The sequence below is a fragment of the Oncorhynchus mykiss genome, chromosome 1, assembly GCF_013265735.2.
Source record: "Oncorhynchus mykiss isolate Arlee chromosome 1, USDA_OmykA_1.1, whole genome shotgun sequence".
NCBI lineage: Eukaryota > Metazoa > Chordata > Actinopteri > Salmoniformes > Salmonidae > Oncorhynchus > Oncorhynchus mykiss.
In genome coordinates, this window is record NC_048565.1 from 63,146,284 (window position 1) to 63,172,678 (window position 26,395).

At 45.6% G+C, this 26,395-nt stretch overlaps 1 protein-coding gene across 3 annotated transcripts in view; it reads right to left on the reverse strand.

Moving 5' to 3' along the window:
- Positions 1-2,360: 2,360 nt before the first annotated feature.
- LOC110526655 (TATA-binding protein-associated factor 172) overlaps positions 2,361-26,395 on the reverse strand; it is a 75,041-nt gene continuing 51,006 nt past the window's right edge. For 2 of the 3 annotated variants that reach the window (XM_036982471.1, XM_021607797.2), the window contains exons 25-39: positions 19,745-19,946; positions 19,348-19,496; positions 18,440-18,592; positions 13,327-13,448; positions 8,000-8,167; positions 7,785-7,862; positions 7,571-7,700; positions 6,720-6,861; positions 6,364-6,494; positions 6,038-6,160; positions 5,369-5,521; positions 4,904-5,112; positions 4,390-4,549; positions 3,967-4,137; positions 2,361-3,806 (exon numbers count right to left, since the gene is read on the reverse strand). In XM_036982471.1, coding sequence (XP_036838366.1) covers positions 3,663-3,806; positions 3,967-4,137; positions 4,390-4,549; positions 4,904-5,112; positions 5,369-5,521; positions 6,038-6,160; positions 6,364-6,494; positions 6,720-6,861; positions 7,571-7,700; positions 7,785-7,862; positions 8,000-8,167; positions 13,327-13,448; positions 18,440-18,592; positions 19,348-19,496; positions 19,745-19,946 — 2,235 coding nt within the window. In that variant the 3' untranslated portion in view covers positions 2,361-3,662. Of the gene's footprint in view, positions 3,807-3,966; positions 4,138-4,389; positions 4,550-4,903; positions 5,113-5,368; positions 5,908-6,037; positions 6,161-6,363; positions 6,495-6,719; positions 6,862-7,570; positions 7,701-7,784; positions 7,863-7,999; positions 8,168-13,326; positions 13,449-18,439; positions 18,593-19,347; positions 19,497-19,744; positions 19,947-26,395 lie in introns of those variants that run through there. The other variant, XM_036982482.1, reaches the window with a different exon arrangement.

Below are 26,395 nucleotides of genomic sequence, written 5' to 3' on the forward strand. Positions count from 1 at the left end.
GTGGGGATGGTGTGTTCAGCTGTGTTGCTTTTACGCCAAACATAACGTTTTGAATTGTTGCCAAAAAGTTCAATTTTGGTTTCATCTGACCAGAGCACCTTCTTCCACATGTTTGGTGTGTCTCCCAGGTGGCTTGTGGCAAACTTGAAACGACACTTTTTATGGATATCTTAAAGAAATGGCTTTCTTCTTGCCACTCTTCCATAAAGGCCAGATTTGTGCAATATACGACTGATTGTTGTCCTATGGACAGAGTCTCCCACCTCAGCTGTAGATCTCTGCAGTTCATCCAGAGTGATCATGGGCCTCTTGGCTGCATCTCTGATCAGTCTTCTCCTTGTATGAGCTGAAAGTTTAGAGGGACGGCCAGGTCTTGGTAGATTTGCAGTGGTCTGATACTCCTTCCATTTCAATATTACCGCTTGCACAGTGCTCCTTGGGATGTTTAAAGCTTGGGAAATCTTTTTGTATCCAAATCCGGCTTTAAACTTCTTCACAACAGTATCTCGGACCTGCCTGGTGTGTTCCTTGTTCTTCATGATGCTCTCTGCACTTTTAACGGACCTCTGAGACTATCACAGTGCAGGTGCATTTATACGGAGACTTGATTACACACAGGTGGATTGTATTTATCATCATTAGTCATTTAGGTCAACATTGGATCATTCAGAGATCCTCACTGAACTTCTGGAGAGAGTTTGCTGCACTGAAAGTAAAGGGGCTGAATAATTTTGCACGCCCAATTTTTCAGTTTTTGATTTGTTAAAAAAGTTTGAAATATCCAATAAATGTTGTTCCACTTCATGATTGTGTCCCACTTGTTGTTGATTCTTCACAAAAAAATACAGTTTTATATTTTTATGTTTGAAGCCTGAAATGTGGCAAAAGGTCGCAAAGTTCAAGGGGGCCGAATACTTTCGCAAGGCACTGTAAATGCATTAGGCCCTAATCTATGGGTTTCACATGACTGGGCAGGGGTGCAGCCTTGGGTGGGCATAGGCCCAGCCAATCAGAATGAGTTTCCCCCCACAAAAGGGCTTTATTACAGCCAAATAATCCTTAAGTTTCATCAGCTGTCTGGGTGACTGGTCTCATATGACTCTGCAGATGAAGAAGCCGGATGTGGAGGTCCTGGGCTGGCATGGTTACACGTGGTCTGCACTTGTGAGGCTGGTTGGCTTATGGTAGAGAAATTAACATTACATTCCCAGGCAACAGCTCTGGTGGGCGTTCCTGCAATCATAATGCATGTTGCCTCAACTTGAGACATCTGTGGCATTGTGTTGTCTGACAAAACTGCATATTTTAGTGGCCTTTTGTCCCCAGCTCCTGTGTAATGATCAAGGACAGGGATTACATTTAGGTCATTTAGGGGTTTAGCAGCATTTAGAATGTGTATGCAAGTTAAACCATAGTTGTGCTTTTGCCACAAGCACCTACTAATGTGACATGGTAAATCACAAGTCTTCAAAAGGGTTGACCAACTTGCACCATTGTTCTTGACAACTCTTCCAAGCACTCCCTTTTCCATGCTGTTTGTGCATGTTCAGTGATCCATAATCTAGAACTGTCCCTCCGTGCAGCAGAAACCATCATATTACATGTAGTAGGTGTCTGAGGAACGGTACCACACCCAACCTGCTTCAACAGATAAAATAATTGGGAAATCCAGCCTTATTCCCTTGCTGGTAAGGGGCTGATGCAGCAACAGATTATACCTGGTGACATGTGTCCTGTGCCCACATTCTTTTTCTACAGGTATGGAGACAAAAGACATTGTGATCTGATCTTCCTGACCACCTCCGGAGGTAGTTGGGGATGCGTTGTCTGGATATCGTACGAGTGTAGACGGATCGGTGACCGCTGATAACTGCAGAACGTCTTTGCAATTGTTAAAGGATGCAGATGCTTGAAACGAAAACCGACTGCATTAACGAGTACTGTACGCAACATAGGCAACATACATTTCAATTGAGTTCTAATTTGCTAATTGTCAGCTGTCAAATATGTCCTTTAAATACATTTCATGTGTTAGTGCACTGAGTAAGTGCCAAAAGGTGATAATAGATTTCTCTAGGAGCTGATCCGTCAACAGTATTGGCAGTTAATTGTAAAGTAAAAAGGTACGATTTGAATGAGGAAAGCTGATCCGACAGCAGCGATGCCTTTCGATCCTATCGGTAACACATGCTCCGACGCACTTGCGGCTGTTCTCTCTGCGTAGTGTTTTGGGCAACTTCTGCCGCCGTAGGAACTATCCATCGTTATCGGATCATTGACAGATGGCGTCAATGTAAATAAATAAAGGGAATTTTTTGAAAGAAAGTCAAATAATTGACATACAGGGAGGGACCAGGAAATCTGGGAACAATGCCCACGTGACATTTTAATACAATGTGAACAATATCGGGACAGAAAGACACGAGCACCATGTATAAGCCGGGGCTTCAGACACACATTACCGTCATCCGTCGGACACGGATCGTTACAGCCTCTAGTAAGGTAATGATGCAGATTATGACCTATGGTGCCTTTTTGAGAGTAAAGGGAATCTGGATTCACAAAGTACCAGATGTGCGGCAGCAATGTGTCTGAAAAGTTTGGTAGTCAGGAGTTCCATGTAAGCAATAACACTGGTTTGCCCATCACCTCAGACTAAAGCTCCAGTATCACTGACATGGTAGAGTCATCTTTACTTTCTCTTGCTTTTCAACCTCATGCTGCGCCTCAAATGGTCTCGATCCACTTTCCACTCAGAGCTAATCTCAGTGCCATCATTCCTAAATGCAAGGACACCCTCTACTGGCCGTGTTCAACATAGGAATGCAGTCTATGGGGACAGTGCTGGACGCACAAAACAGGACGCCCGCTGAAAGCTCTAGAATTTATTATAACTATCAGTTTCAACAAGGAGCAACAATTACAGAAATATTTACAGGTCTGCATTTTCTTAAAACTCATCCCCTTGTTTCAGGTTGGTCCCTGCGGTGTAAGTCCCTGTGAGGCTGCTTCAGCGCAGCTCCATTTAGAGTGACATTTCACAAGGTTGGAGACGAGCAGCGCCCGGCCACGGCTTTTCCAATCCTGTGCCAGGCCAGCCAACTGATCCATACAGAGTTCTATGTGGGCGAGAAAGTTCAAGTGAATGTGCTTACACAGGACATGTGTGGGGAGACTAGCGTCACCTGGGGGTGGTATAAAACACCCCTTCTAGCCAGTAGTCACAGTGCAATCCAGTAACCAGCTATAAAGAGCCAGCACTCTGGTGTGTGCGCACGTGTTCCTATAAGACGACTCCCCTCCAGTCAAAAATCTTGTTTTTTGCCTATACAGTCAATAGAACACTGGTAGTCCTCTAAAAGTGGGTGTGGGAGTGCTTTAAGACTTCAGTTTAGAAGGAGGACCGCCACAGGGCTGGAGTGGTCTCTGGGCCAGTCCCATCTTGCTGCTCCATTGTACAGGCAGTCTCAAGGAGAGACTAGATGACCCTGCTCCTCTGTTCCCCCGGGAACAGGAGGGCACACAGGACTAAAGGTGGGAAGGCTGTCTAATTAAGTGGGCTTTGGGGTGGGAGACTACTGGGGAAGCCATGGGGATAACCAGAATCAGACTGGCAGATAGCACTGAGCCCTGGATGGTTTAGCCTGGCTGGGTAAGTGAGGCTAGTGGAGCGAGTGCATAAAGCTGTCCAGGTTGTATTCGGTTTCGTACTGCTGCTGGTCCCAGAGGTCCCCCAGGCCGTCCAGCACATTCTTAATGGAGGCTTTCCCTCCAGAGGACGACTCGCCCTTATCGTCCTTCCCTTCCTAGACAGAGAGAGACAGGTTAGAGATCGAAACACACACACACTGGATAGGCGGCACTGGTTAAATAGATGTGTGTGAAAGAGTAGAATGACTAACACAGAAGAGGGAGGTGGGGGTGCACGTGTATAAGTGTGTGTGTACCCAAGCGAGCGCTACTGACCTTGTCCAAGGTGAAGAGGTTGAGGAGCTGGTCGGTGCCCATACTCTGCAGACTGGCGTTCTCCTGGCTGATGACAGTGTTGGCGATGCTCATCTTGAACTTCTGCAGGCCCATGATCTTCTCCTCCAGGGTGCCACGCGTGATCAGACGATACACGTTCACCACGCGTTTCTGCAAGAGGAGACACACCGTTACAGAAATGTGGCACTACGTCGGGACTGCCAACCGGACAAGCCTGTGCGCATGTCTGAGACGAACTACGTTGCAGTTGGGACTGCACAGAATCAAGACGAGTGATTCTGAAGTCTCGGCTTACTCAAAATTGATCCACTCACATGTTTTTTTGCCTGATTCACGCCGTAAGGCCGAACCAAACCACACTCTGCTGGCCTGGATATTTTACATACAGAGGCAGTAGTTTACCTGTCCTATCCTGTGTGCGCGGTCCATGGCCTGTAGGTCTCTCATAGGGTTCCAGTCATGTTCCACAAACACCACCGTGTCAGCGCCGGTCAGGTTCAGACCCAGACCGCCCACGTGGGTGGTGAGCAGCAGCACGTCTATGGAGGGGTCGTTGTTGAACCTGAGAGCGAGCGTGACAGAGCAGCGTAGAGAGAGACGGCGAGAGAAGGACAGTGCCACTCAATTCAGATGAGGTTTGTGAGTGACACGTCAGCAAAGGCGGCAGGACTGTGCCTTAGTCTGGTGTAGCAGTCTAAAAGCTCCTGACTACACATAACCAACACCCCCCCGGCGACGTAGGTTCCAGCCTCAGCTCAGCCTACTGTCTGAGCCCAATAGCGGTCCCTCAAACTACTTCTAACGGGTCCCGTCCTAAAAACAAATAACACTACTGATGATAGTTTGACACCAACGCCATGCATTGTATTGTCACACACAGGACCCAAAGACTCCCTCCATGCTCCTCCCTTCTCACCTGGAGACGATGGAGTGGCGCAGGCCAGTCGGGACGCTGCCGTCCAGTCGCAGGTAGGTGACGGCGGGCAGCTGGGGCTTGAGCAGGTCGTGCTCCACGATGTCCAGCATGCTCTTCAGCTGACAGAAGATCAGCACTCTGTGCGGGGCCACCACCGCCTCTGTGCCCTCCGCTGAGCCGCTGCTGCCCAGACCACAGTCTAACAACAACTGGAATAGGGGGAGGGGGCTCAGTATAACAACTTACTCACAGGGGTGTTTTTATCTGTAGGGGTTGAGTAGTATGGAGTATCTGCACCTCACTCCACTACAATCCCAATAACTGCCACTTCTGGAGCAGAGACGATTTGGGGGACAGGAATAGGATGGTACGTGAAGGCAGAGAGGGGAATAGGGGTGGTGCGTGGCTGAGATTGGGGTCAGGAATGGGGAATGAGTGGCACCTAGAGGTAGGGTATAAGGGTACCTGTTTGAGAGCTGAGAGTTTGGGCGAGTGCTGGATGTCTCGGAGGCTGGAGTGTTGTGCTGCCAGCTGGTCTGTGATGCGCTTGTACTCTGGGTGCTGTGGCAGCAGTACCAGGCCTGGGTGGTTACACAGCTTCCGCAAGTACTGCAGAGCCTGGAGAGGGAAGAGGATGTAAATAACAACTACCAAGTACGGTGAATACACACAAATTTAAAAGATATAATAACAATTTGGTGGGTGATTCTATTTTGTCCTGTGAAATGTGTGCTGCGCGGCGCAGCAGTCTAAGGCATCGTTTCCCAAACTCGGTCCTGGGGCCACCCCCGAGTGCACGTTTTGATTTTTGCCCTAGCACTACACAGCTAATTCCAGTAAACCAACTCATCATCAAGCTTTGATTATTTGAATCAGCTGTGTAGTGCTAGGGCAAAAAACGAAATTGTGTGCCACAGGGCGGCGCACAGTTAGCCTAGCGCCGTCCGGGTTAGGCGGGTCATGTTTCGGAGGACGCATGTCTCGACCGTCGCCTCTCCCGAGGCCTGTTGAGGAGTTGCAACGATGAGACAATTGAGGAAAATGGGGGGGGGGTGTAAAAATGTTTTGCATAATGCATAATTTCGATGCAGGTCACAAGTGGCAGGTCACCTGTGTGTGTGTGTGTGTGTTTACCTGGAACACGTGGCCCGTGGCCTTCAGCTTGGGCTTCTCCTCTTCGTGGATGGAGGCTGTAGAGATGGTGTCCTCCACACTGACCTTGGCCCGGGACTTGGCAAAGTCCTCATACAGCTGAACCTGCAGACAGAGAGCGAGACGGCGTGTTTGAGGGGATCAGTTTGAGCAAGGTGAGGCGCAGAATTGCTCATCTTAAATCATATAATGAGTAGTTATTTGTGATTTTAGGCCATCACAACAGAGGTAAGCTACTGCTGTTCTCTTCATTTGAAGAGACCGTCTATATGACGTTATAACAGCGGTTCAGAGGTTTCCTAGTGTACCTGTAGAGGGCTGAGGTTGCAGTAGTAGTCCTGGATGATCTTGGGGGGCAGGTCCTGCAGCACGTCCTTCTTCATTCTCCTCAAGAGGAAGGGCAGCACCTGGCGATGCAGCGCCTCCATGGCCAGCACCCCTAGAGAGGAGGAGCGGAACAGTCACCACAAGAAACAAAACCACACCACCGTCGGTGTCAGATTTGTAGGGATTGTATTTGTTTTGCCATGGGACAATCAAGTGTCGCAATGTCGTCACAACCACAGTGCCAAATGAACAAGACCCAGCTTCCGTGCGCTCATCGTTAGGCATTCACAACTGGTGATTACACCAACATCAGAACAGAGACAAATCGGATCTTTACCGGCCTCTTGCTCGCGCGACGAGCTCTTGGCGTCACGGCTGGCCAGGATGGGCTTGCCATAGCGGGCAGCAAACTGGCGCTCTGTGCCCAGGAAGCCGGGCATGAGGAAGTCAAAGAGCGACCACAGCTCCAGAACATTATTCTGAGGAGAGGCGGCAGAGGGAGAGAAAGTGAGAGAGTTGTATTAGACTGAAATAAACGCTGAGACTTGGAAGTAGTCCGACTGCTTGGACTGAACTCCTCTATGAAGGCTACAGCGGCAGACTGCACAATAGGCATTCACAGAGTCTAACGTACGTCACCATTAATGTCACACAGGCTTGGCATAATGTCCTCATTTCATCCACTAATACTACACCCGTCAATGTAAAGACAATACGGCCAACCGTCCCACAGAGTGGAGGAAGGAATCATTAGGCCAGTATAGAGAAATGTTTAGGCAACATTGATCTGATGCAGTGAGCACAGAACATTAACAAGCTCAAGGGGATCACAGTCTTACAATGAAGTTTAGTAAAGAAAGACGCTAAAAACAAAAAACTAACACACTGGAACATATTCATTCCCACTGCAGACGCCTTTGCTCGTTCTTTACTGACTTTTTAAAAAAAAGATCCCGAGTGGCGCAGCGGTCTAAGGCACTGCATCTCAGTGCAAGAGGCGTCACTACAGACCCTGGTTCGAATCCAGGCTGTATCACATCCAGCCGTGATTGGGAGTCTCGTAGGGTGGAGCACAATTGGCCCAGCGTCATTGTAATTAAGAGTTTGTTCTTAACTGACTTGCCTACTTAAATAAAGGTTCAATTAAAAAATAGATTTAATAATCGGCTGAAGAAAATTCCCCCCCACCTGGATGGGCGTTCCTGATAGGATGACTCGGAAGTTGGCCGCCAACTGCTTAATGGCCTTAGAGAGCTTGGTCTTCCCGTTCTTGATCACATGGCCCTCGTCGAGGATACAGTAATTGAATTTTATATTCCTGAAAATTAAAAATTGTATATATTATTTATAAAAATGACATCCACCATCCTAAAGATATATTTTGTTAATTTCAATAAATCACCTAAAAAAGTCTATGTCGTTTCGTACAACATCGTAAGAGGCTACTACTAGGTTGTGCTTTTTCACTTGATGCTGTAACCTGCAAAAGAAAAAACAATGAATTATTTTAACCTCGTAATAATTTAAACAAATGATGATGCCGTGTTCTCCTATGCAATCTCTGTGGTGGAATCGTGTGTATGTTTGGGTGGGAGAGGGTCGGTCTAGGGGTCTTACCGTGCTCGCTCCGTGGGGGGTCCTGTGTAGTGCAGGGGGTTCAGGTACTCGTCGGTGCAGAACTTGCCCACCTCGTCCACCCAGTGACCCGTCAGTGTGGGGGGGCACACCACCAGAGAGGGCAGGGGGGTGCAGTCTGCTGCCTTGGTCTTGGCATACTCCTGTGCCCTGCACACAATTAATAGAACTCTTAACAACAGAGGAGCCTCCTGTCCAGTTTAAAGTCAAACCGTGGACACGTTCCAGGACAACTACATTGCAGTTGCCTGCCAGATTTCACAACGCCTGGATTGGCATTTAATCCAATCAAGCTTTATTTCTATAGCACATTTCGGGCATGGATGAAACGATGTGTTTCACAGAAAAACAATTAAGAAAAACAACTATTTACTACACAAAAAAACAGAAGAATCTTAATTTGTTCTAAATCTCACAGGCAGCCAGTACCCGTGCTGCAGAATTCTGTATGTTTTGCTCTTGACCAATGACTTTCTTCGGCTGACCAGACAGGAGAGTATTACAGTAGTCAAGCCTGCTTGTAATAAAAGCATGGATGAGTCTCTATCAGCCAAAGAGAGAAACAACTGCCCCGTGGCAATGTTCTGCAGGTGGTAAAAATCTATTTTGGACACACACACACACACACGTGATTGGAGTTCAAAATCTAAAATTACACCTAGGTTTTTCACCTTCACTGCCTGTGAATTAAAATGTGCGGCCAGATTCTCTCTCTATGCTTTGGCTCCAACAATAAGTGCCTCGGTCTTGTCCGGATTTAGCTGGAAGAAGTTGTGAGTCATCCAAGTATTTCAAATCACCAATAGTCTCATTTCTGTGGAGCTAAAATCCTCCTGGTGACATAGAAATGTAAAGTTGTGTATCGTCTGAGTAGCAGTGGAAATCAATGCTGTGCTTGCCAAGGGGTAACAGACAGTGGATTTTTAAAGTATTCAGACCCCTTGACTTTCACATTTTGTTACGTTAGTCTTATTCTAAAAAGAAACTGGTTTAGAAATGTTTGCACATGTATAAAACAAATACCTTATTCACATAAGTATTCAGACCCTTTGCTATGAGACTTGAAATTGAGCTCAGGTGCATCCTGTTTCTATTGATCATCCTTGAGATGTTTCTACAACTTGGAGTCCACCTGTTGGTAAATTCAATTGATTGGACATGATTTGAAAAGGCACAAACCTGTCTATATAAGGTCCCACAGTTGACAGTGCATGTCAGAGCAAAAACCAAGACATGAGGTCAAAAGGAATTGTCCGTAGAGCTCAGGATTGTGTCTAGGTACAGATCTGGAGAAGGGTACCAAAAACTTTCTGCAGCACTGAAAGTTCCCAAGAACACAGTAGCCTTCATCATTCTTAAATGGAAGAAGTTTTGAACCACCAAGACTCTTCCTAGAGCTGGCCACCCAGCCAAACTGAGCAATCGGGGGAGAAGGACCTTGGTCAGAACTTGATGGTCACTGATAGAGCTCCAGACTTCCTCTGTGGAGATGGGAGAACCTTCCAGGAGGAGAACCCTCTCTGCAGCACTCCACCAAATCAGGCCTTTATGGTAGAGAAGGAAGCCACTCTTCAGTAAAAAGGCACATGACAGCCCGCTTGGAGTTTGCCAAAAGGCACAGACTCTCAGACCATGAGAAACAAGATTCTCTGGTCTGATGAAACCAAGATTGAACTCTTTGGCCTGAATCCCAAGTGTCACATCTGGAGGAAACCTGGCACCATCCCTACGGTGAAGCATGGTGGTGGCTGCATCATGCTGTGGGGATGGTTTCAGTGGCAGGGACTGGGAGACTAGTCAGGATCGAGGGAAAGATGAACGGAGCAAAGTACAGAGAGATCCTTGATGAAAACCTGCTCCCGAGCACTCAGACTGGTTCACCTTCCAACAGGACAACAACCCTAAGCACACAGCTAAGACAATGCAGGTGTAGTTCGGAACAAGTCTCTGTATGTCCTTGAGTGGCCCAGCCAGAGCCCGATCGAACATCTCTGGAGAGACCTGAAAATAGCTGTGCAACAATGCTCCCCATCCAACCTGACAGAGCTTGAGAGGATCTGCAGAGAAGAATGGGAGAAACTCCCCAAATACAGGTGGCAAGCCTGTAGAGCCATAACCAAAGACTCGAGGTGGTCATCGCTGCCAAAGGTGCTTCAACAAAGTACTGAGTAAAGGGTCTGAATACTTACGTAAATGTGATATTTCAGTTTATTTTTCATAAATTTGCAAAAATGTATAAAAAAATGTTTTTTTGCTTTGTCATTACGGAGTATTGTGTGTAGATTGAGACACACAAAAAAAACATATCAATTTTAGAATAAGGCTGTAACCTAACAAAATGTAAAAGAGGTCAAGGATCTGAATACTGGTCTTGCTTGACTGACACCCAGCCTAATGATTGAGGTCTGATCTCTGAGACGCATTACATTTAATATGTGGAGGAAAGTTCAGACTTACGGGGGTAGGATTTATCAGGCCATAAATGGCAGAGAAGAACACTCGAATGATTCTGATTATTAGTGATCAATGTCCGAAAAATTAACCCGTCTTTGCATTTCTAATCGCCTTGTATATGCCAAGATGCGCTCTCAGAATATCATAATTGACCAGCAACTGACTTTCCCTACTTCCGCTCTGCCTTTCTGCAATTTTCTTATCAATTGATTTGTTTCCTGACTCATCCAATTGGCTCTGTTTGGATAACCTTACAGGAGCTACGGCGTCAATGGTTGCCCTTAGTTTGCTATTAAAGTGAACTAAATCATCACAAGAGGAAGGCAGAATAGGTGATGGTGTGTTGTTCCTACACTCAAAAACCTGTAGCAACTTCAGAGGTGAGATCGTGTTTCGTAATGAGGTTGTTCAGTATTACCCTGTGCAATGGGGAACAAGGTAGTAGTACAAATACAGTGGAGATCAGACAAAGCAACATCAACAAGAGGATGTGTCAATAGAAAGCCCCTTGGTGATAACCAGGTTCAGAGCATGGCTGCAGCTATGGGTGGGTCCAGTGACACGTTGGATGAAGTCCATAGAGCTCAAAAGAGTCCGAAATTCAATTGCCTTGGGAGTCATCTCTGTCAACATGAAAATTTTAAAAAATATATTAAAAAACGCATAACAATGATTTTTATCATAGTTGCAGGACAATAGTTCAAAGAAATCAGGAAATAAAATGGGGCAGTGCTTTTGATGGCCAATGCAGGGTTATAGTCAGCACTGGTGGCTGACATTGAAACAGTATAGCATGATGCTCAGAATACTTACAAAAGTCACCAAACTAAATGTCCTTACAGCTGAGTGTATTATTAATTTTTAAAAAAAATAGAGGCTGTCACCCCACCCTTTTCTGAGAGTATGAAAAGTTGTAGTCTGGGGGGGTAGGGGGCCTTCAATAAGAGTAGAACTACAATCTGAAGACAGCCATGTTTCAGTGAGAAACATGCAACCAATTTTGCGCTCCGCAATGAGGTCATTCACAAGAAAGGTTTTAACTAGTGATTGCTAGTTTAAAACATTTAAAAGCTCCATATTCAATGAGTGTGGGCCACTCGAGGTGACCAATGGAAAAATGACCAAATGACTAATGTTACAACCAGGTTTTCTGAAAGTCTCCAATGTATCAGAATGGTAGATGATACGTTTGTATAAACTCACTAGAAGGCAGAGTTAGAGGAGCATAAATTAGGTTACAATAACCATAGTGCCATTTCCATAGGAGTTGACATGGTTTCCAAGTCCTCTGTTGCTTATTCTGACAGGGAGCACTGGAGCACTACCAGACCCTGTCCGTCTCTAAAACGGTTTGCCATGCTGCAGGAAATATTTCTATAAACCCTGTAGTTAGGGTCAAATCCAGTCTCTTAAAAAGTGCCGGTTGCTCCCACAGCAAATCAAAGTTGTCACAAAAGGAGACGTTCCTGTTCTCGCAAGGTTCCTTCGGGTACTCGTTAAGGGCAACGAGTCGGCTGAAACATTCTGAACCCCTTTGATAGCACGGGAGGGGGCCAGAGAGAATTATTCTCTTCCCTGTGCTAGCGAGGGTGCTACAATTTTTTGTGTAGTACTCCCTCAGATCACCTAAAGCGAAGGTCGTTAAAACCTGTGTCAATAATGAAGTAGTTGGCCAGAATTGTTTGGCAGGAGGGAGTTGATGTCATGGAAACAGGCTCCTGTGTGACAGTGGTCTTTGGGTCGGTCCACAGACTGTAGGCAAGCCAAAATCTCTCACCATCGAGCTGCCCACAATGATGGTGTTTGTGATGGAATCTGATGGTTAATTAAGGAAGAGGGAGAGCAGGATGGGACTGCCTCAGGTAAGGGGGGATGGAGGCTTCGAGGGAGGCTAGCCTGATTCTTCTCACCAGCAACAGTGGATGGCGTCGGAAAACCCCAGGAAGGTGGCGGCTGGCCCGAGACCCTTCTGTCTTGAGTCAGCGATCTGTTGAACTGGGGTGGCCATGTGGGAGGGTGCCACTAGCTGTTGGTATATTCCCAGGATCCGTGTTGACTCCCGGGCTGGTAGGTCTGTATCAAGCAGGGTAAAGCTGTTTGATAGCTGAATCGGATCTTCTCGGATATATGAAGGGGGGCCAGACTGCCTCCCTGATCTTCTCCGGCTTGCGAGATATAGTCACCAATGGGCCGCAGAGTTGAGCGTAATATCTAGCCGTTGGATTGGGACAGATCAACGCCGCCCGACTCAAGACAGCTTTGCTATAGGAGGCATTTAAAAACAGATTTGGTTTGCCTGGGCTACACTAAGAAAATAGGTCATCTGTTTCTCATAGCCAAAGGATCTCTTCCCTTAATCTGCTTGGTGGTGGTGCATATAGGGCAGGCCAATCCCTGTCTATTTGACAGTTCCACAATCTTGTGATTGTGTGGAAATCAAAACACCTAAAGCATTTGTGCCCAGCCGTGGGGGGAAAAAAACATTGGTGGGCTTGCACTGCTAGCGTTAGCCTACTCTGTTTTCATGACGGCTAGCAGCTAACTGCTACTTAAGAGGATTCCGGGACCCAAACCTGCAGTCCCAGCCGTAAAGGCTAACCGCGTCACGGAATTCAATAAAACTTGAAAAAATATTTGATGTAAACTATTTAATAAAAAAATAAACCAAGTGTAGAACAGTACACTGTTCTGTTGCGTGGTCTGATGACGTCTGGTAACCACATATGATATAGCAATCTGATGCCCGACTGCACAGTCGACGACATGGCATGCAACCGTTGGTTGATGCATGCAGTGCAACTGCAATATAGTCGGCCTGGAACACGACCTGTTTGTGTGTTCATGCAGTTAAGTACCTGAGGTAGTGGTCCCCAGCAAGGATGCAGATGGACTGCAGGGTCTTGCCCAGGCCCATGTCGTCACACAGGATACCATGCAGCTTGTACTTATTCAGGAAGGACAGCCAGTTCACTCCATCCTGGAAAGATCAAAAGTTATTGAAACGGTCCATCAAATTAGTCATTTTAATAACCTTATCAATCACATTCTGCATACGAGCTATGGCAGGGAGGGACAATGACGTGGCGCAATGAGCTGTTGCACTGCATTTTATGCCACACCTTGTGAAGTGATGAGTGAAAGAATTCATACAAACATTGTCACTGTGCTGATATTTTGTGTACGACTACATCACAGGCAGAATCACTGATCTACAAATCACTTTCCCATTAGAGAGATGGATGCTGGGCACAAAGCCCAACCATTCCACCACTTTAAAATGTGTGTTCTGTCCAAAAGTCATTTGTCAGCAGCAGCTGCCCTCCCTGCTACATTTAAAGCAAACCCTATTTGTAGAGGCTGGCAGAAAATAACGAGACGGAAGATAAAGTGGAAAGTGCTGAATTGCTTGTAGAGTTATTTAACTAGTTTGAGACAAGGCCATCCCTCATCTTTTAGTCACACACACACACACACACACACACACACACACACACACTTTCCAACCCTGTTCCTTGAAAGCTACCGTCCTGTAGATTTTCACTCCAACCCTAATCTACAGCAGCTGAATGCTTCTTGATTAGAGTTGAATCAAGATATTCAGCCATGGCATTGTAAACATTCTTGTTTGATGAGCTAGCTGACGTTAGCATAACTAGCTAGCTACTTCTGTGCAAATTACGATTTTGGGCTGTTATCTAAAGAAATGCCCTTGGAATGCGCTTATGGTTGAACTTTCTGTACATTTTCATTCGAAACTACATGCATAATGGATGTTTGAGCACCACAAGAAACAAGAGAAGTCTGAGACCGATGCATCTGCATATTTCCGTTAGGGAACACCTCCTGAAGTGCGCAATAACTCAGTTCGCCTTTGCACTTCTAAACAACGTGATTTTTTTGAAAGGGAAAAGTCTACAAACAAAATGTACAAAAATAAATATAAAAAAAACTGTCCATTCCGTTCATAAACAGATTCTAGTTTTGGGAACAGAAAACTATTGAAATCAAAATGTGCTGAACTTCGGTCAAAATCTATCTCCTCTAACTGCCGGCCAGTGGGCTTCCTCTCACTACCATATGTTTGGTAGTGAGAGGAAACGCCAAGCGGATGCTTCACATTTATACACCCGGCGAATTATCTGTCTCATTGTTCCATCTGTGGATTAGCCATAATTAGTACTTTGTGCTTGTGGTAACTACTGACAACCGCACAGCAGAGCGCATTGTGCTTAAAATGTCAAAGGTTAACTGTGATTAACGCGTTAACTTTGACAGCCCTTACAACAAAGTCAAAGGGATTATTATTGTATGATAAATCTATTGATAAACTGGGTAAATCAAGATGTAGTTTAGTCCTACTTACAATACAGGGGAAAGCATATTCAATGAACGCATGCATTGAGTTACTGAGCTTTGGCAAATGTCAGTAGAGTGTTTGTCATCTGTAACATATGGAATTGTTTTAAAGATGTGCATACCATGGATCATCTTGATTTAGTATTTTAGGACCCCTTTCGGTATAAAGAAATTGTGATAAAATATTGAATTTGGCCTACAACTACAGCCCATAGAAACACATGAAATAACACATTCCTAAAACCGCAAAGACAGTAAAAAGAATTACACATAAGGAATACGATTTAAGTGTCTGTCCTATACCTAGGAGATATAAGAAAGCTCAGGAAATGTGTGTTTTTTGGACATATTTAACCCCTTATTTTTGTTGGCACAAAACTACCTTCATTTGTTTGTATGGGTTACCTTCAGACGAGTCCTGTGAAACTTGTGGGGTCATAGAGCAAAACAGAGGACCCCATCATGTTCGTGAGAGTCTTCCCTTTCCATAGAGTCAAACCATTTCGGACGCTACAGACGTTTGTGAGAATACCGATTTTCAGGATGTCTGACAAACACCGCTGTAGCTCTGCCACCTTCCCCCGCAGATGCTGAAGGCCAACATCCCTACCTCAAATATACATCTAGCTTAAAATGGATGTATTTTGATTGGGATTTTGATTATAATGTTACTTAGATTGACGCACAGCTGCATTAATAGACTCAAGGATATATATATATATATATTTTAAAATCGGCCTAGATTCATTTGCATAATTTCATGTAATTTAATTGGAGTGAGAATATAACAAATCCAGTCAGTCAAACACGAACAGTGTTGGATCCGACCGGAATTATTATTTTGGCGAAAATAGTAAAGTACAGTGAGTTTAGAGTTAGAAAGTAGCTTGAGTAACGTCAACTAATGGCTTAGTCTAGTCAGAGCGAGCTGTGAGCAAGCCAGAGCGGAGACTTGCTGCTAGACAACAAGCCAGAGCGGAGACTTGCTGCTAGGCAACAAGCCAGAGCGGAGACTTGCTGCTAGGCAACAAGCCAGAGCGGAGACTTGCTGCTAGGCAACAAGCCAGAGCGGAGACTTGCTGCTAGGCAACAAGCCAGAGCGGAGACTTGCTGCTAGGCAACAAGCCAGAGCGGAGACTTGCTGCTAGGCAACAAGCCAGAGCGGAGACTTGCTGCTAGGCAACAAGCCAGAGCGGAGACTTGCTGCTAGGCAACAAGCCAGAGCGGAGACTTGCTGCTAGGCAACAAGCCAGAGCGGAGACTTGCTGCTAGGCAACTCAGACGCAAGCTGAAGCAGCGGAGCAGAGAGAGAAAGGAGAAGCATGCAAAAGCTAACAGCTATGCTAGCGACCCAAAACGTGTCAGCATTTCTCTATTGGTTTTCATATCCACCTTCTTTCATTGTCCAAAAGCCAAAGGCAAAATTCTAGTCATATTAACCCATCCTAGTTGTTGCATATTTAGATTTCCCCTCTTTCTAAGTCAACGGAGATGTTTCTCTTAAACCACTCCATCAGGTGCATCTTTTAGAACAATGTTTTCCGGCAAATTGTACGCCTTACGTGGTCTGCTTAATTACAGTAGTTGCACGCTCAATAATATGAGACGATCGGCTCACTATTGTTGCATGTTTTTAAAGCTTTTAATGACAAATTTCCATTCCTTGTACCCATGCTAGGGCGTTAGGTCAAGTGACGTATCGTATTGGGGAGCGCACAATCAGTGGGGCCAGAGTGGTTTTACACTTCTTCCGACAATCACTTTTCGCTGGAAGTGAGACAGCTCAAAAAAAGCCTGAGTGAGAAGTTTAGTAAGCTTTTATCTACACTGTCCAACCATATACATCTGACGAAACGTAATTTTTAAAAATATATATGTATCACTACACAAATCAAATTCTTGGTAACATTTTGCTATGCTGCTGTCAAGATTTCATGCAATCTTCCAATCTCACCTTTGCTAGAGTAGCTATCAGGAAGGTTAGCCGCCGCCGCAGACGGTTTTAGAGCAGGTGGGCACAAGAAAAATAAGAGAATGTTGAGTCAAATTACATAAGTTGCTGTTAGAAGCACACTAAAATCCTAAAGTATTACCTCTGGTTAGTACTGTAGCATATGTGTATGACTGATTGCATTAGTAGGCCAAAATAAATAACGTAAGTGGAAAAAGCCTAATTGGTCAATGATTTATTGCGTACAACAGGAAATGTATACAGTACATGTGCATACCGTAAAACTTCAATTAATAGCCCAGGCTTTTATTTGCTTCAATCACTGGACACAACAGGCACTTCGAGACAGACTTCTATTTCCTTAATGCACACAGCTTTGTTCATTTGCATAGTTTGTTTATTTCCAGCTTTTTAATCAATTCCTTAATTTCCTGCCCTAATGTGTTATCGTTTACACCCTTTTTTTTATTAAGACAAACTTCCTTGACAGAATTATTATCCTCTGACTATGCATTTTTCAGCAGTTCTTACTTTCACCACTAGATGGCGATCGGCCAATTTCTTGGGGTCTGTACTCCCGAAGTTGAATTTTTGTGCTTGCCAGTTAGCTATCAGCCAATAGCTAGCAGTTACTTACTTGCGATAAAAACAGCTGATTGCCATAATTCAGTAATGACTTGGAAAAGTTATGTAAATGTGACACATCAAACATTAAACCTCGTAAACAAGTCACGGTAACCTCGTAAACAATTCATTTAGACAGGAAGTTTATTTAAAACAGGCGTTTATATTGCTGAAATGTGTGCCATTGCCCGGCTACTAAAAATAGGACAAGTGGCTATTTGAGACTCAGTGTTTAATTTAAGTTTTACGGTATGTATACATATTTAATTATATTTCAATTTAACATGCTCTTATTATTGTATAACCCTTGAAAATGTCATGTTGATGGGACTTTCCTATCTTGAGATATTTGAGTTTGTTTATTAATCCAAGTCCACTTGTGTCACTTTGGTGCCATTTTTGGAAAAGGCTCTGCCATTGACCAGTGCATTATCTCCTGTGACCTTTTGACCCAGAATTCGTACACACAAATTGTAATATCTCAGCAATGGCAATAGTACTTTCTGTTCAACTAATATTACTGTTTGGACGAATCTAACCGTTTGTTAACCGATTAATGGGGGTTGGTTAGTCGACTGCAAAAATGACTGATATTTCCTGTAAGCTAGCTAGCAAAGTTTGCTTTCTGTGAATGCTGAATGTTATTTTGCTAGCTACTTAGCAAGCTACCGGTATCCGTCTTTGTGCTGTAGCCTGTATGGACATTGTTTTGCCGAACAGGAAATTCATTTAGGGTTCAACATTTTTGCATTATTCAAGTGTGATAAATGATGTGCAGCATGAGTGGGTAGCAAGATGCAGCCTATAGGTTCCTTGAGGAAAGATAGCTTGCAGCAGTTTGACACAATAGGCACAGTGCGCTCGTGCTATAAAGGAGATTTCAGCTGCACCTATAGTCAAGGGCTGTTAACCGATAGATTATGAAAAGGGCTAATATTGGCCCGACCAATTGTTGGTAGAATTCTAACACCCACAAAATTTAAATTAACACATAAACACACGTAAAAAAATAAATAAAAGGCCATGTAAACACACACCTGCTGATACTTGCGGAGCTCAGCCTTGATGGGCACAGGGATCTTGTAGTTCTCCAACTTCCTGCTGTCCAGCAGCTGTTCCATGAAGTGACGCTCTCTGGCCTTCTGGCGAATCAGATCATCCGACATGGTGGGAGGATCCGGGATACCCGCCTAAGATAAAGAATAATAATAAAAAGGCAGACTCAAAACCCTTTTCACACCACTGACCTGAACCAAGCCCAGCTGTCCTTTGCTGACCTGGTTTCACATCCACCATAGTTGCTGGAACCTTGCTGGAAATAATGAAAAATGTCATATCTGAGCGCATTACAATTATGGTCAGCATGATAGTGTGAAAAGGGTGTAAGATATCCAAACAAACATTACCAGGTGCAAAAGCCAAGCCTCCAACATTTTTTATTTGGGAGTCAACTGTGGCTCCGTATGGGAGGTCATTCGGCTGACATTCAGCCGTCCCGATTCTGCAGTGCATCTGATTCATTTCTCCCACTTAATCTCTCTGATTGAAGTGAACCAATGAACTGACAACGCTTAACCGCTGACAGATGTCAATGTCGCCATGAAAACAAAATGCCCAACTTCATTAGAGTACACACACACATCCTCCAAATGACAATCACATAAAATATTCAGCATAGGAAAATAGTGAGATACTGTCCTCTATTGGGCAAAAGGCAAATAACCATATTGCACAGTAGGAAGTAACACCGCAGGTAGCTTGCAAATGGCAGATCTAGCGAGTGTTTGAAATCGACTACACTGCAGTAGGACTGCTCAGAATGACAGATCTACAAATGACCTGGCATCCCCCAAAAAGACTAAATAACTACACCCAAATAACTACTTGCAAACAAATCTCCTTAAAACATACTGCCTGTGCTGTATTGTTCGGTGTGTGTGTTTACCTCCAGTGGTAGCAGGCGGATGAGGGTGGCGAAGCACTGCGTGGCCATGAAACGGACGCTGTCACTGGGGTCACTCATGCGGCCCAGCACCGGCACCACCAGCAGCACAATGTACGGCACGATGTCCACATCCAACTGCTCCATCACACCTAAGGGGCGGGGGCCAAGGGGTCAAGGACAACCAACCACAAGACACCAACTCCCCTGGTTTCAATGTGGGGTTTTGGGTTCAATTTATGCTGGGGTCACATTTACAAAAAAAAATGTATGCATTAACTCAATATACTGTTGGATAAAGTGTCTGCTTTATGGCATGTCATTTTTCTGTCTTATATAAAAACCATTGGTTGGTTGCCCATACGTGGGAACATGTCTGACTGACACGTATGAAGGATACAGGCCATGGCCTCGATGGCCCCCTCCTGCTTAGTGCCATCCTCGATGCACCCCAGCCAGGGCAGCACACATTCCAGGAACAGGTGCATGGTCTCCATGGTAGCGATCTTACTGAGCACACCAACGCAGCGCGCCGCCATGTGACGCACGGCCGTGTACGGGTGCTGCAGACAGGTGAACAGGTGGGGCAGGTGCTCCAACAACTGAAACGCAGAGGGGAAGAACTAAATCAGACAGACAATACAGTAAATGTGGTATTTACAGATATTACGCTCCAAAATCAAAGTTTGCCTGATGTGTTCATGTCAAAGTCCTCTGTTGAGATAAACACACGGCCCAGAACACACGGTGGTGTTTTGGATTGTGGCAGGTGATGTACATGCCACAATTCAAAACACCACCACGTAATTTCCAAATACCTGTGCTCATCTTCACCATTCATTTTGGCTTGAGGCATACAGTGCCTTTGGAAAGTATTCAGTCCCCTTGACTTTTCCCCATTTTGTTACATTATAGACTTATTCTAAAATGGATTAAAACCCCCCCAAAAATCCTCAGTAATCAGGTTGACATTTTTGCAAATGTATAAAAAAAAACAAATACCTTATTTGCGTAATTATTCAGACCATTTGCTATGAGACACGAAATTCAGCTCATGTGCATCCCGTTTCCATTGATCATCCTTGATGTCTCTACAACTTGATTGGAGTCCATTTGTGGTAAATTCAACTGATTGGACATGATTTGGATTCAGAGTTGACCGTGCATGTCAGAGCAAAATCCAAGCTACGAAGTCGAAGGAATTGTCCGTAAAGCTCCGAGACAGGATTGTGTCGAGGGTACCAACAAAAATGTCTGCAGCATTGAAAGTCCCCAAGAACACAGTGGCCTCCATCATTCTTAAATGGAAGCAGTTTGGAACCACCAAGACTCTTCCTAGAGAAGGCTATCCAGTCAAACTGAGCAATCAGGGAGAAGGGCCTTAATCAGGGAGGTGACCAAGAACCCGATGGTCACTCTGACAGAGCTCCAGAGTTCCTCTGTGGAGATGAGAGAACCTTCCAGAAGGACAACCATCTCTGCACCAACCCACTAATCAGGCCTTTATGTTAGCGATGGAAGCCACTCCTCAGTAAAAGGCACATGACAGCCCGCTAGGAGTTTGCCAAAAGGCACCTAAAGGACTCTCAGACCATGAGAAACAAGATTCTCTGGTCTAATGAAACCAAGACTGAATTCTTTGGCCTGAATGCCAAGCGTCATGTCTGGAGGAAACCAGGCACCATCCCTACGGTGAAGCATGGTGGGGGACGCATCATGCTGTGGAGATGTTTTTCAGTGGTAGGCACTGGGAGACTAGTCAGGATCGACGCAAACCTGAACTTAAGCAAAGTACAGAGATCCTTGATGAAAACCTGCTCCAGAGTCCTCAGGACCTCACACTGGGGAAACGGTTCACCTTCCAACAGGACAACAACCCTAAGCACACAGCCAAGACAACGCAGGAGTTGCTTCGGGACAAGTCTCAATGTCTTTGAGTGGCCCAGCCAGAGCCCGGACTTGAATCCGATCGAACATCTCTGGAGACCTGAAAATAGATGTGCAGCAATGCTCTCCATCCAACCTGAGAGCTTGAGAGGATCTGCAGAGAAGAATGGGAGAAACTCCCGAAATACAGGTGTGCCAAGCTTGTAGAGTTATACCCAAGAAGACTCAAGGCTGTAATCGCTGCCAAAGGTGCTTCAACAAAGTACTGAGTAAAGGGTCTGCTACGCCATCTAGAATCCAAGATGGCGTAGCAGCAGGACGTGTGTATTTGTCTTATCCTGTGTAAATAGCCGGTCTTTTTCGTATATATCTTAATCTCACTTTCTACTTTTCTGCAACCCGCCTCACCCAATGTGGTACGGATCTGCTATTTTTATTCCTTATAACTGGAACTTCCATAAGGAGCTAACCAGCTAACTAGCTACTAGTCTTTGTTAGCCACGGCTAGCAGTCTTCATCTTTTTCCTCTGTCACCAGCCAGCCACCAGCCAGCCTTAGCTCGGACAACGCCTGCCAGTCTGCACAGCGCGATATCAACCCAGAGCATATCGGACTGCTTTCCTCTACCACATCACCGGATTCCTGCCGCTCTGAATCATTACACCAGATCATCACAACTAGCTAGCTGCAAATTACTGGATACTGTTTGCTAATTTTACCCAATTTGACCTACCTCATCCCCATACTGTTTTTATTTATTTACTTTTCTGCTCTTTTGCACACCAATATCTCTACCTGTACATGACCATCTGATCATTTATCACTCCAGTGTTAATCTGCAAAATTGTAACTATTCGCCTACCTCCTCATGCCTTTTGCACACAATGTATATAGACTCTATTTTTTTTCTACTGTGTTATTGACTTGTTAATTGTTTACTCCATGTGTAACTCTGTGTTGTCTGTTCACACTGCTATGCTTTATCTTGGCCAGGTCGCAGTTGCAAATGAGAACTTGTTCTCAACTAGCCTACCTGGTTAAATAAAGGTGAAATAAAAATAAATAAAAACGACTCTGTCCCGAAGCAAGCACTAGCTAGCATTGAACTAGCCTCGAGCTAGGCCCATATACCAGCTAATTCTAGGGCTACAATACCTCCTTTGCGATGTCTACGATGTCGCCGAAGAACCATCTACTAGCCCCGGCCCGCTAGATTTTCTGAACACTGTATCCCCTGCTCGCCTAGCATAGTAGTGACTACTGAACAGCTACAAAGCTGACTCCCCTGGACTGTTTCAATAACACGGCACCTAATTTTTTTACCTGTCGCCCCCAGCCTCGTACTCAGGTCCTGTATGTACCTAACTGATCCGCTCTGCCCATTTCATTGCCATTTATCCGTTGTTGTCTTAGCTCTCCTGATCAACACCTGTGATTGCTTTATGCCTCTATCGAATGTCAATATGCCTTGTCTACTGCTGTTTTGGCTAGTTCTTATTGTTTTATTTCACTGTAGAGCCCTCATTACCGCTCAAAATGCCTTAGATAGCTCTTTTGTCCCACCCCACACACGTGTAGACCTCACTTGGCTTAACTGGTGCATCCAGAGACGAAACCTCTCTCATCGTCACTCAACGCCTAGGTTTACCTCCACTGCACTCACATCCTACCCTACCTTTGTCTGTACATTATGCCCTGAATCTATTCTACCACGCCCTGAAATCTGCTCCTTTTATTCTCTGTCCCCAACGCACTAGACGACCAGTTCTTATAGCCTTTAGCCGTACCCTTATCCTACTCCTCCTCTGTTCCTCTGGTGATGTAGAGGTTAACCCAGGCCCTGTAGCCCCCAGTTCCAATCCTATTCCCCAGGCGCTCTCATTTGTTGAGTTCTGTAACCGTAAAATCCTTGGTTTCATGCATGTTAACATCAGAAGCCTCCTCCCTAAGTTTTTTTTTTTCACTGCTTTAGCACACTCCACCAACCCTGATGTCCTAACCGTGTCTGAATCCTGGATTAGGAAGGCCACCAACAATTCTGACATTTCCATCCCCAACTACAACATTTGCTGCCAAGATAGAAAAGCCAAGGGGGGTGGAGTTTCAACTGTGCAGGCTATGTCTTGCTATCCAGGTCTGTGCCCAAACAGTTTGAGCTTCTACTTTTAAAAATCCACCTTTCCAGAAATAAGTCTCACTGTTGCCGCTTGTTATAGACCCCCCTCAGCCCCCAGCTGTGCCCTGGTCACCATATGTGAATTACTTGCATCCCATTCATCTTCAGTTTGTACTGTTAGGTGACCTAAACTGGGATATGCTTAACACCTCAGCCATCCTACAATCTAAGCTAGATGCCCTCAATCTCACATAAATTATCAAGGAACCTACCAGGTACAACCCTAAATCCGTAAACACGGGCATTCTCAGATATCATCCTGACCAAACTGCCCTCTAAATACACCTCTACCGTCTTCAACCAGGATCTCAGCGATCACTGCCTCATTGCCATAATGGTTCCGCGGTCAAACGACCACCCCTCATACCTATCAAACGCTCCCAAAAACACTTCAGCGAGCAGGCCTTTCTTATCGACCTGGCCCGGGTATCCTGGAAGGATGTTGACCTCATTCCGTCAGTAGAGTATACCTGGTTATTCTTTAAAAGTGCATTCCTCACCATCTTAAATAAGCATGCCCCGTTCAAAAACATATAGAACTAAGAACAGATATAGCTCTTGGTTCACTCCAAACCTGACTGTCTTTGACCAGCATAAAAACATCCTGTGGTGTACTGCATTAGCATCGAATAGCCCCCGCGGTTTGCAACTTTTCAGGGAAGTTAGGAACCAATATACACAGGCAGTTAGGAAAGCAAAGGCTAGCTTTTTCAAACAGAAATTTGCATCCTGTAGTACAAACTCCAAAAAGTTCTGGGACACTATAAAGTCCATGGAGAATAAGATCACCTCCTACCAGCTGCCCACTGCACTGAGGCAAGGAAACTCTGTCACCACCGAAAAAATCTACGATAATCGAGAATTTCAATAAGCATTTTTCTACGGCTGGCCATGCTTTCCACCTGGCTACCCCTACCCCGGACAACAGCTCTGCACCCCCCACAGCAACTTGCCCAAGCCTCCCCATTTCTCCTTCACCCAAATCCAGAAAGCTGATGTTCTGAAAGAGCTGCAAAATCTGGACCCCTAAAAATCAGCTGGGCTAGACCCTCTCTTTCTAAAATTATCTGCCGCAATTCTTGCAACCCCTATTACTAGCCTGTTCAACCTCTCTTTCGTATTGTCTAAGATCCCTAAAGATTGGAAAGCTGCCTCAGTCATCCCCCTCTTCAAAGGGGGAGACACTCTAGACCCAAACTGTTACAGACCTATATCTATCCTACCCTGCCTATCTAAAGTCTTTGAAAGCCAAGTTAACAAACAGATCACTGATCATTTCGAATCCCACTGTACCTTCTCCACTATGCAATCTGGTTTCCGAGCTGGTCATGGGTGCACCTCAGCCACGCTCAAGGTCCTAAACGATATCATATCCGCCATCGATAAAAGACAATATTGTGCAGACGTCTTCATCAACCTGGCCAAGGCTTTTGACTCTGTCAATCACCGCATTCTTATTGGCAGACTCAACAGCTTTAGTTTCTCAAATGACTGCCTCGCCTGGTTCACCAACTACTTCTCAGTAAGAGTTCAGTGTGTCAAATCAGAGGGCATGAGGTCTGAACCTCTGGCAGCCTCTATGGGGGTGCCACAGGGTTCAATTCTCGGGCTGACTCTTTTCTCTGTATACATCAATGACGTCGCTCTTGCTGCGGGTGATTCTCTGACCCTCGCAAGGCTGCAGGCCCAGACGGCATCCCCAGCCGCGCCCTCAGAGCATGCGCAGACCAGCTGGCCGGTGTGTTTACGGACATATTCAATCAATCCCTATACCAGTCTGCTGTTCCCACATGCTTCAAGAGGGCCACCATTGTTCCTGTTCCCAAGAAAGCTAAGGTAACTGAGCTAAACGACTACCGCCCCGTAGCACTCACTTCCGTCATCATGAAGTGCTTTGAGAGACTAGTCAAGGACCATATCACCTCCACCCTACCTGACACCCTAGACCCACTCCAATTTGCTTACCGCCCAAATAGGTCCACAGACGATGCAATCTCAACCACACTGCACACTGCCCTAACCCATCTGGACAAGAGGAATACCTATGTGAGAATGCTGTTCATTGACTACAGCTCGGCATTCAACACCATAGTACCCTCCAAGCTCGTCATCAAGCTCGAGACCCTGGGTCTCGACCCCACCCTGTGCAACTGGGTACTGGACTTCCTGACGGGCCGCCCCCAGGTGGTGAGGGTAGGCAACAACATCTCCTCCCCGCTGATCCTCAACACTGGGGCCCCACAAGGGTGCGTTCTGAGCCCTCTCCTGTACTCCCTGTTCACCCACGACTGCGTAGCCACGCACGCCTCCAACTCAATCATCAAGTTTGCGGACGACACAACAGTGGTAGGCTTGATTACCAACAACGACGAGACGGCCTACAGGGAGGAGGTGAGGGCCCTCGGAGTGTGGTGTCAGGAAAATAACCTCACACTCAACGTCAACAAAACTAAGGAGATGATTGTGGACTTCAGGAAACAGCAGAGGGAACACCCCCCTATCCACATCGATGGAACAGTAGTGGAGAGGGTAGCAAGTTTTAAGTTCCTCGGCATACACATCACAGACAAACTGAATTGGTCCACTCACACAGACAGCATTGTGAAGAAGGCGCAGCAGCGCCTCTTCAACCTCAGGAGGCTGAAGAAATTCGGCTTGTCACCAAAAGCACTCACAAACTTCTACAGATGCACAATCGAGAGCATCCTGGCGGGCTGTATCACCGCCTGGTACGGCAACTGCTCTGCCCTCAACCGTAAGGCTCTCCAGAGGGTAGTGAGGTCTGCACAACGCATCACCGGGGGCAAACTACCTGCCCTCCAGGACACCTACACCACCCGATGTCACAGGAAGGCCATAAAGATCATCAAGGACATCAACCACCCGAGCCACTGCCTGTTCACCCCGCTATCATCCAGAAGGCGAGGTCAGTACAGGTGCATCAAAGCTGGTACCGAGAGACTGAAAAACAGCTTCTATCTCAAGGCC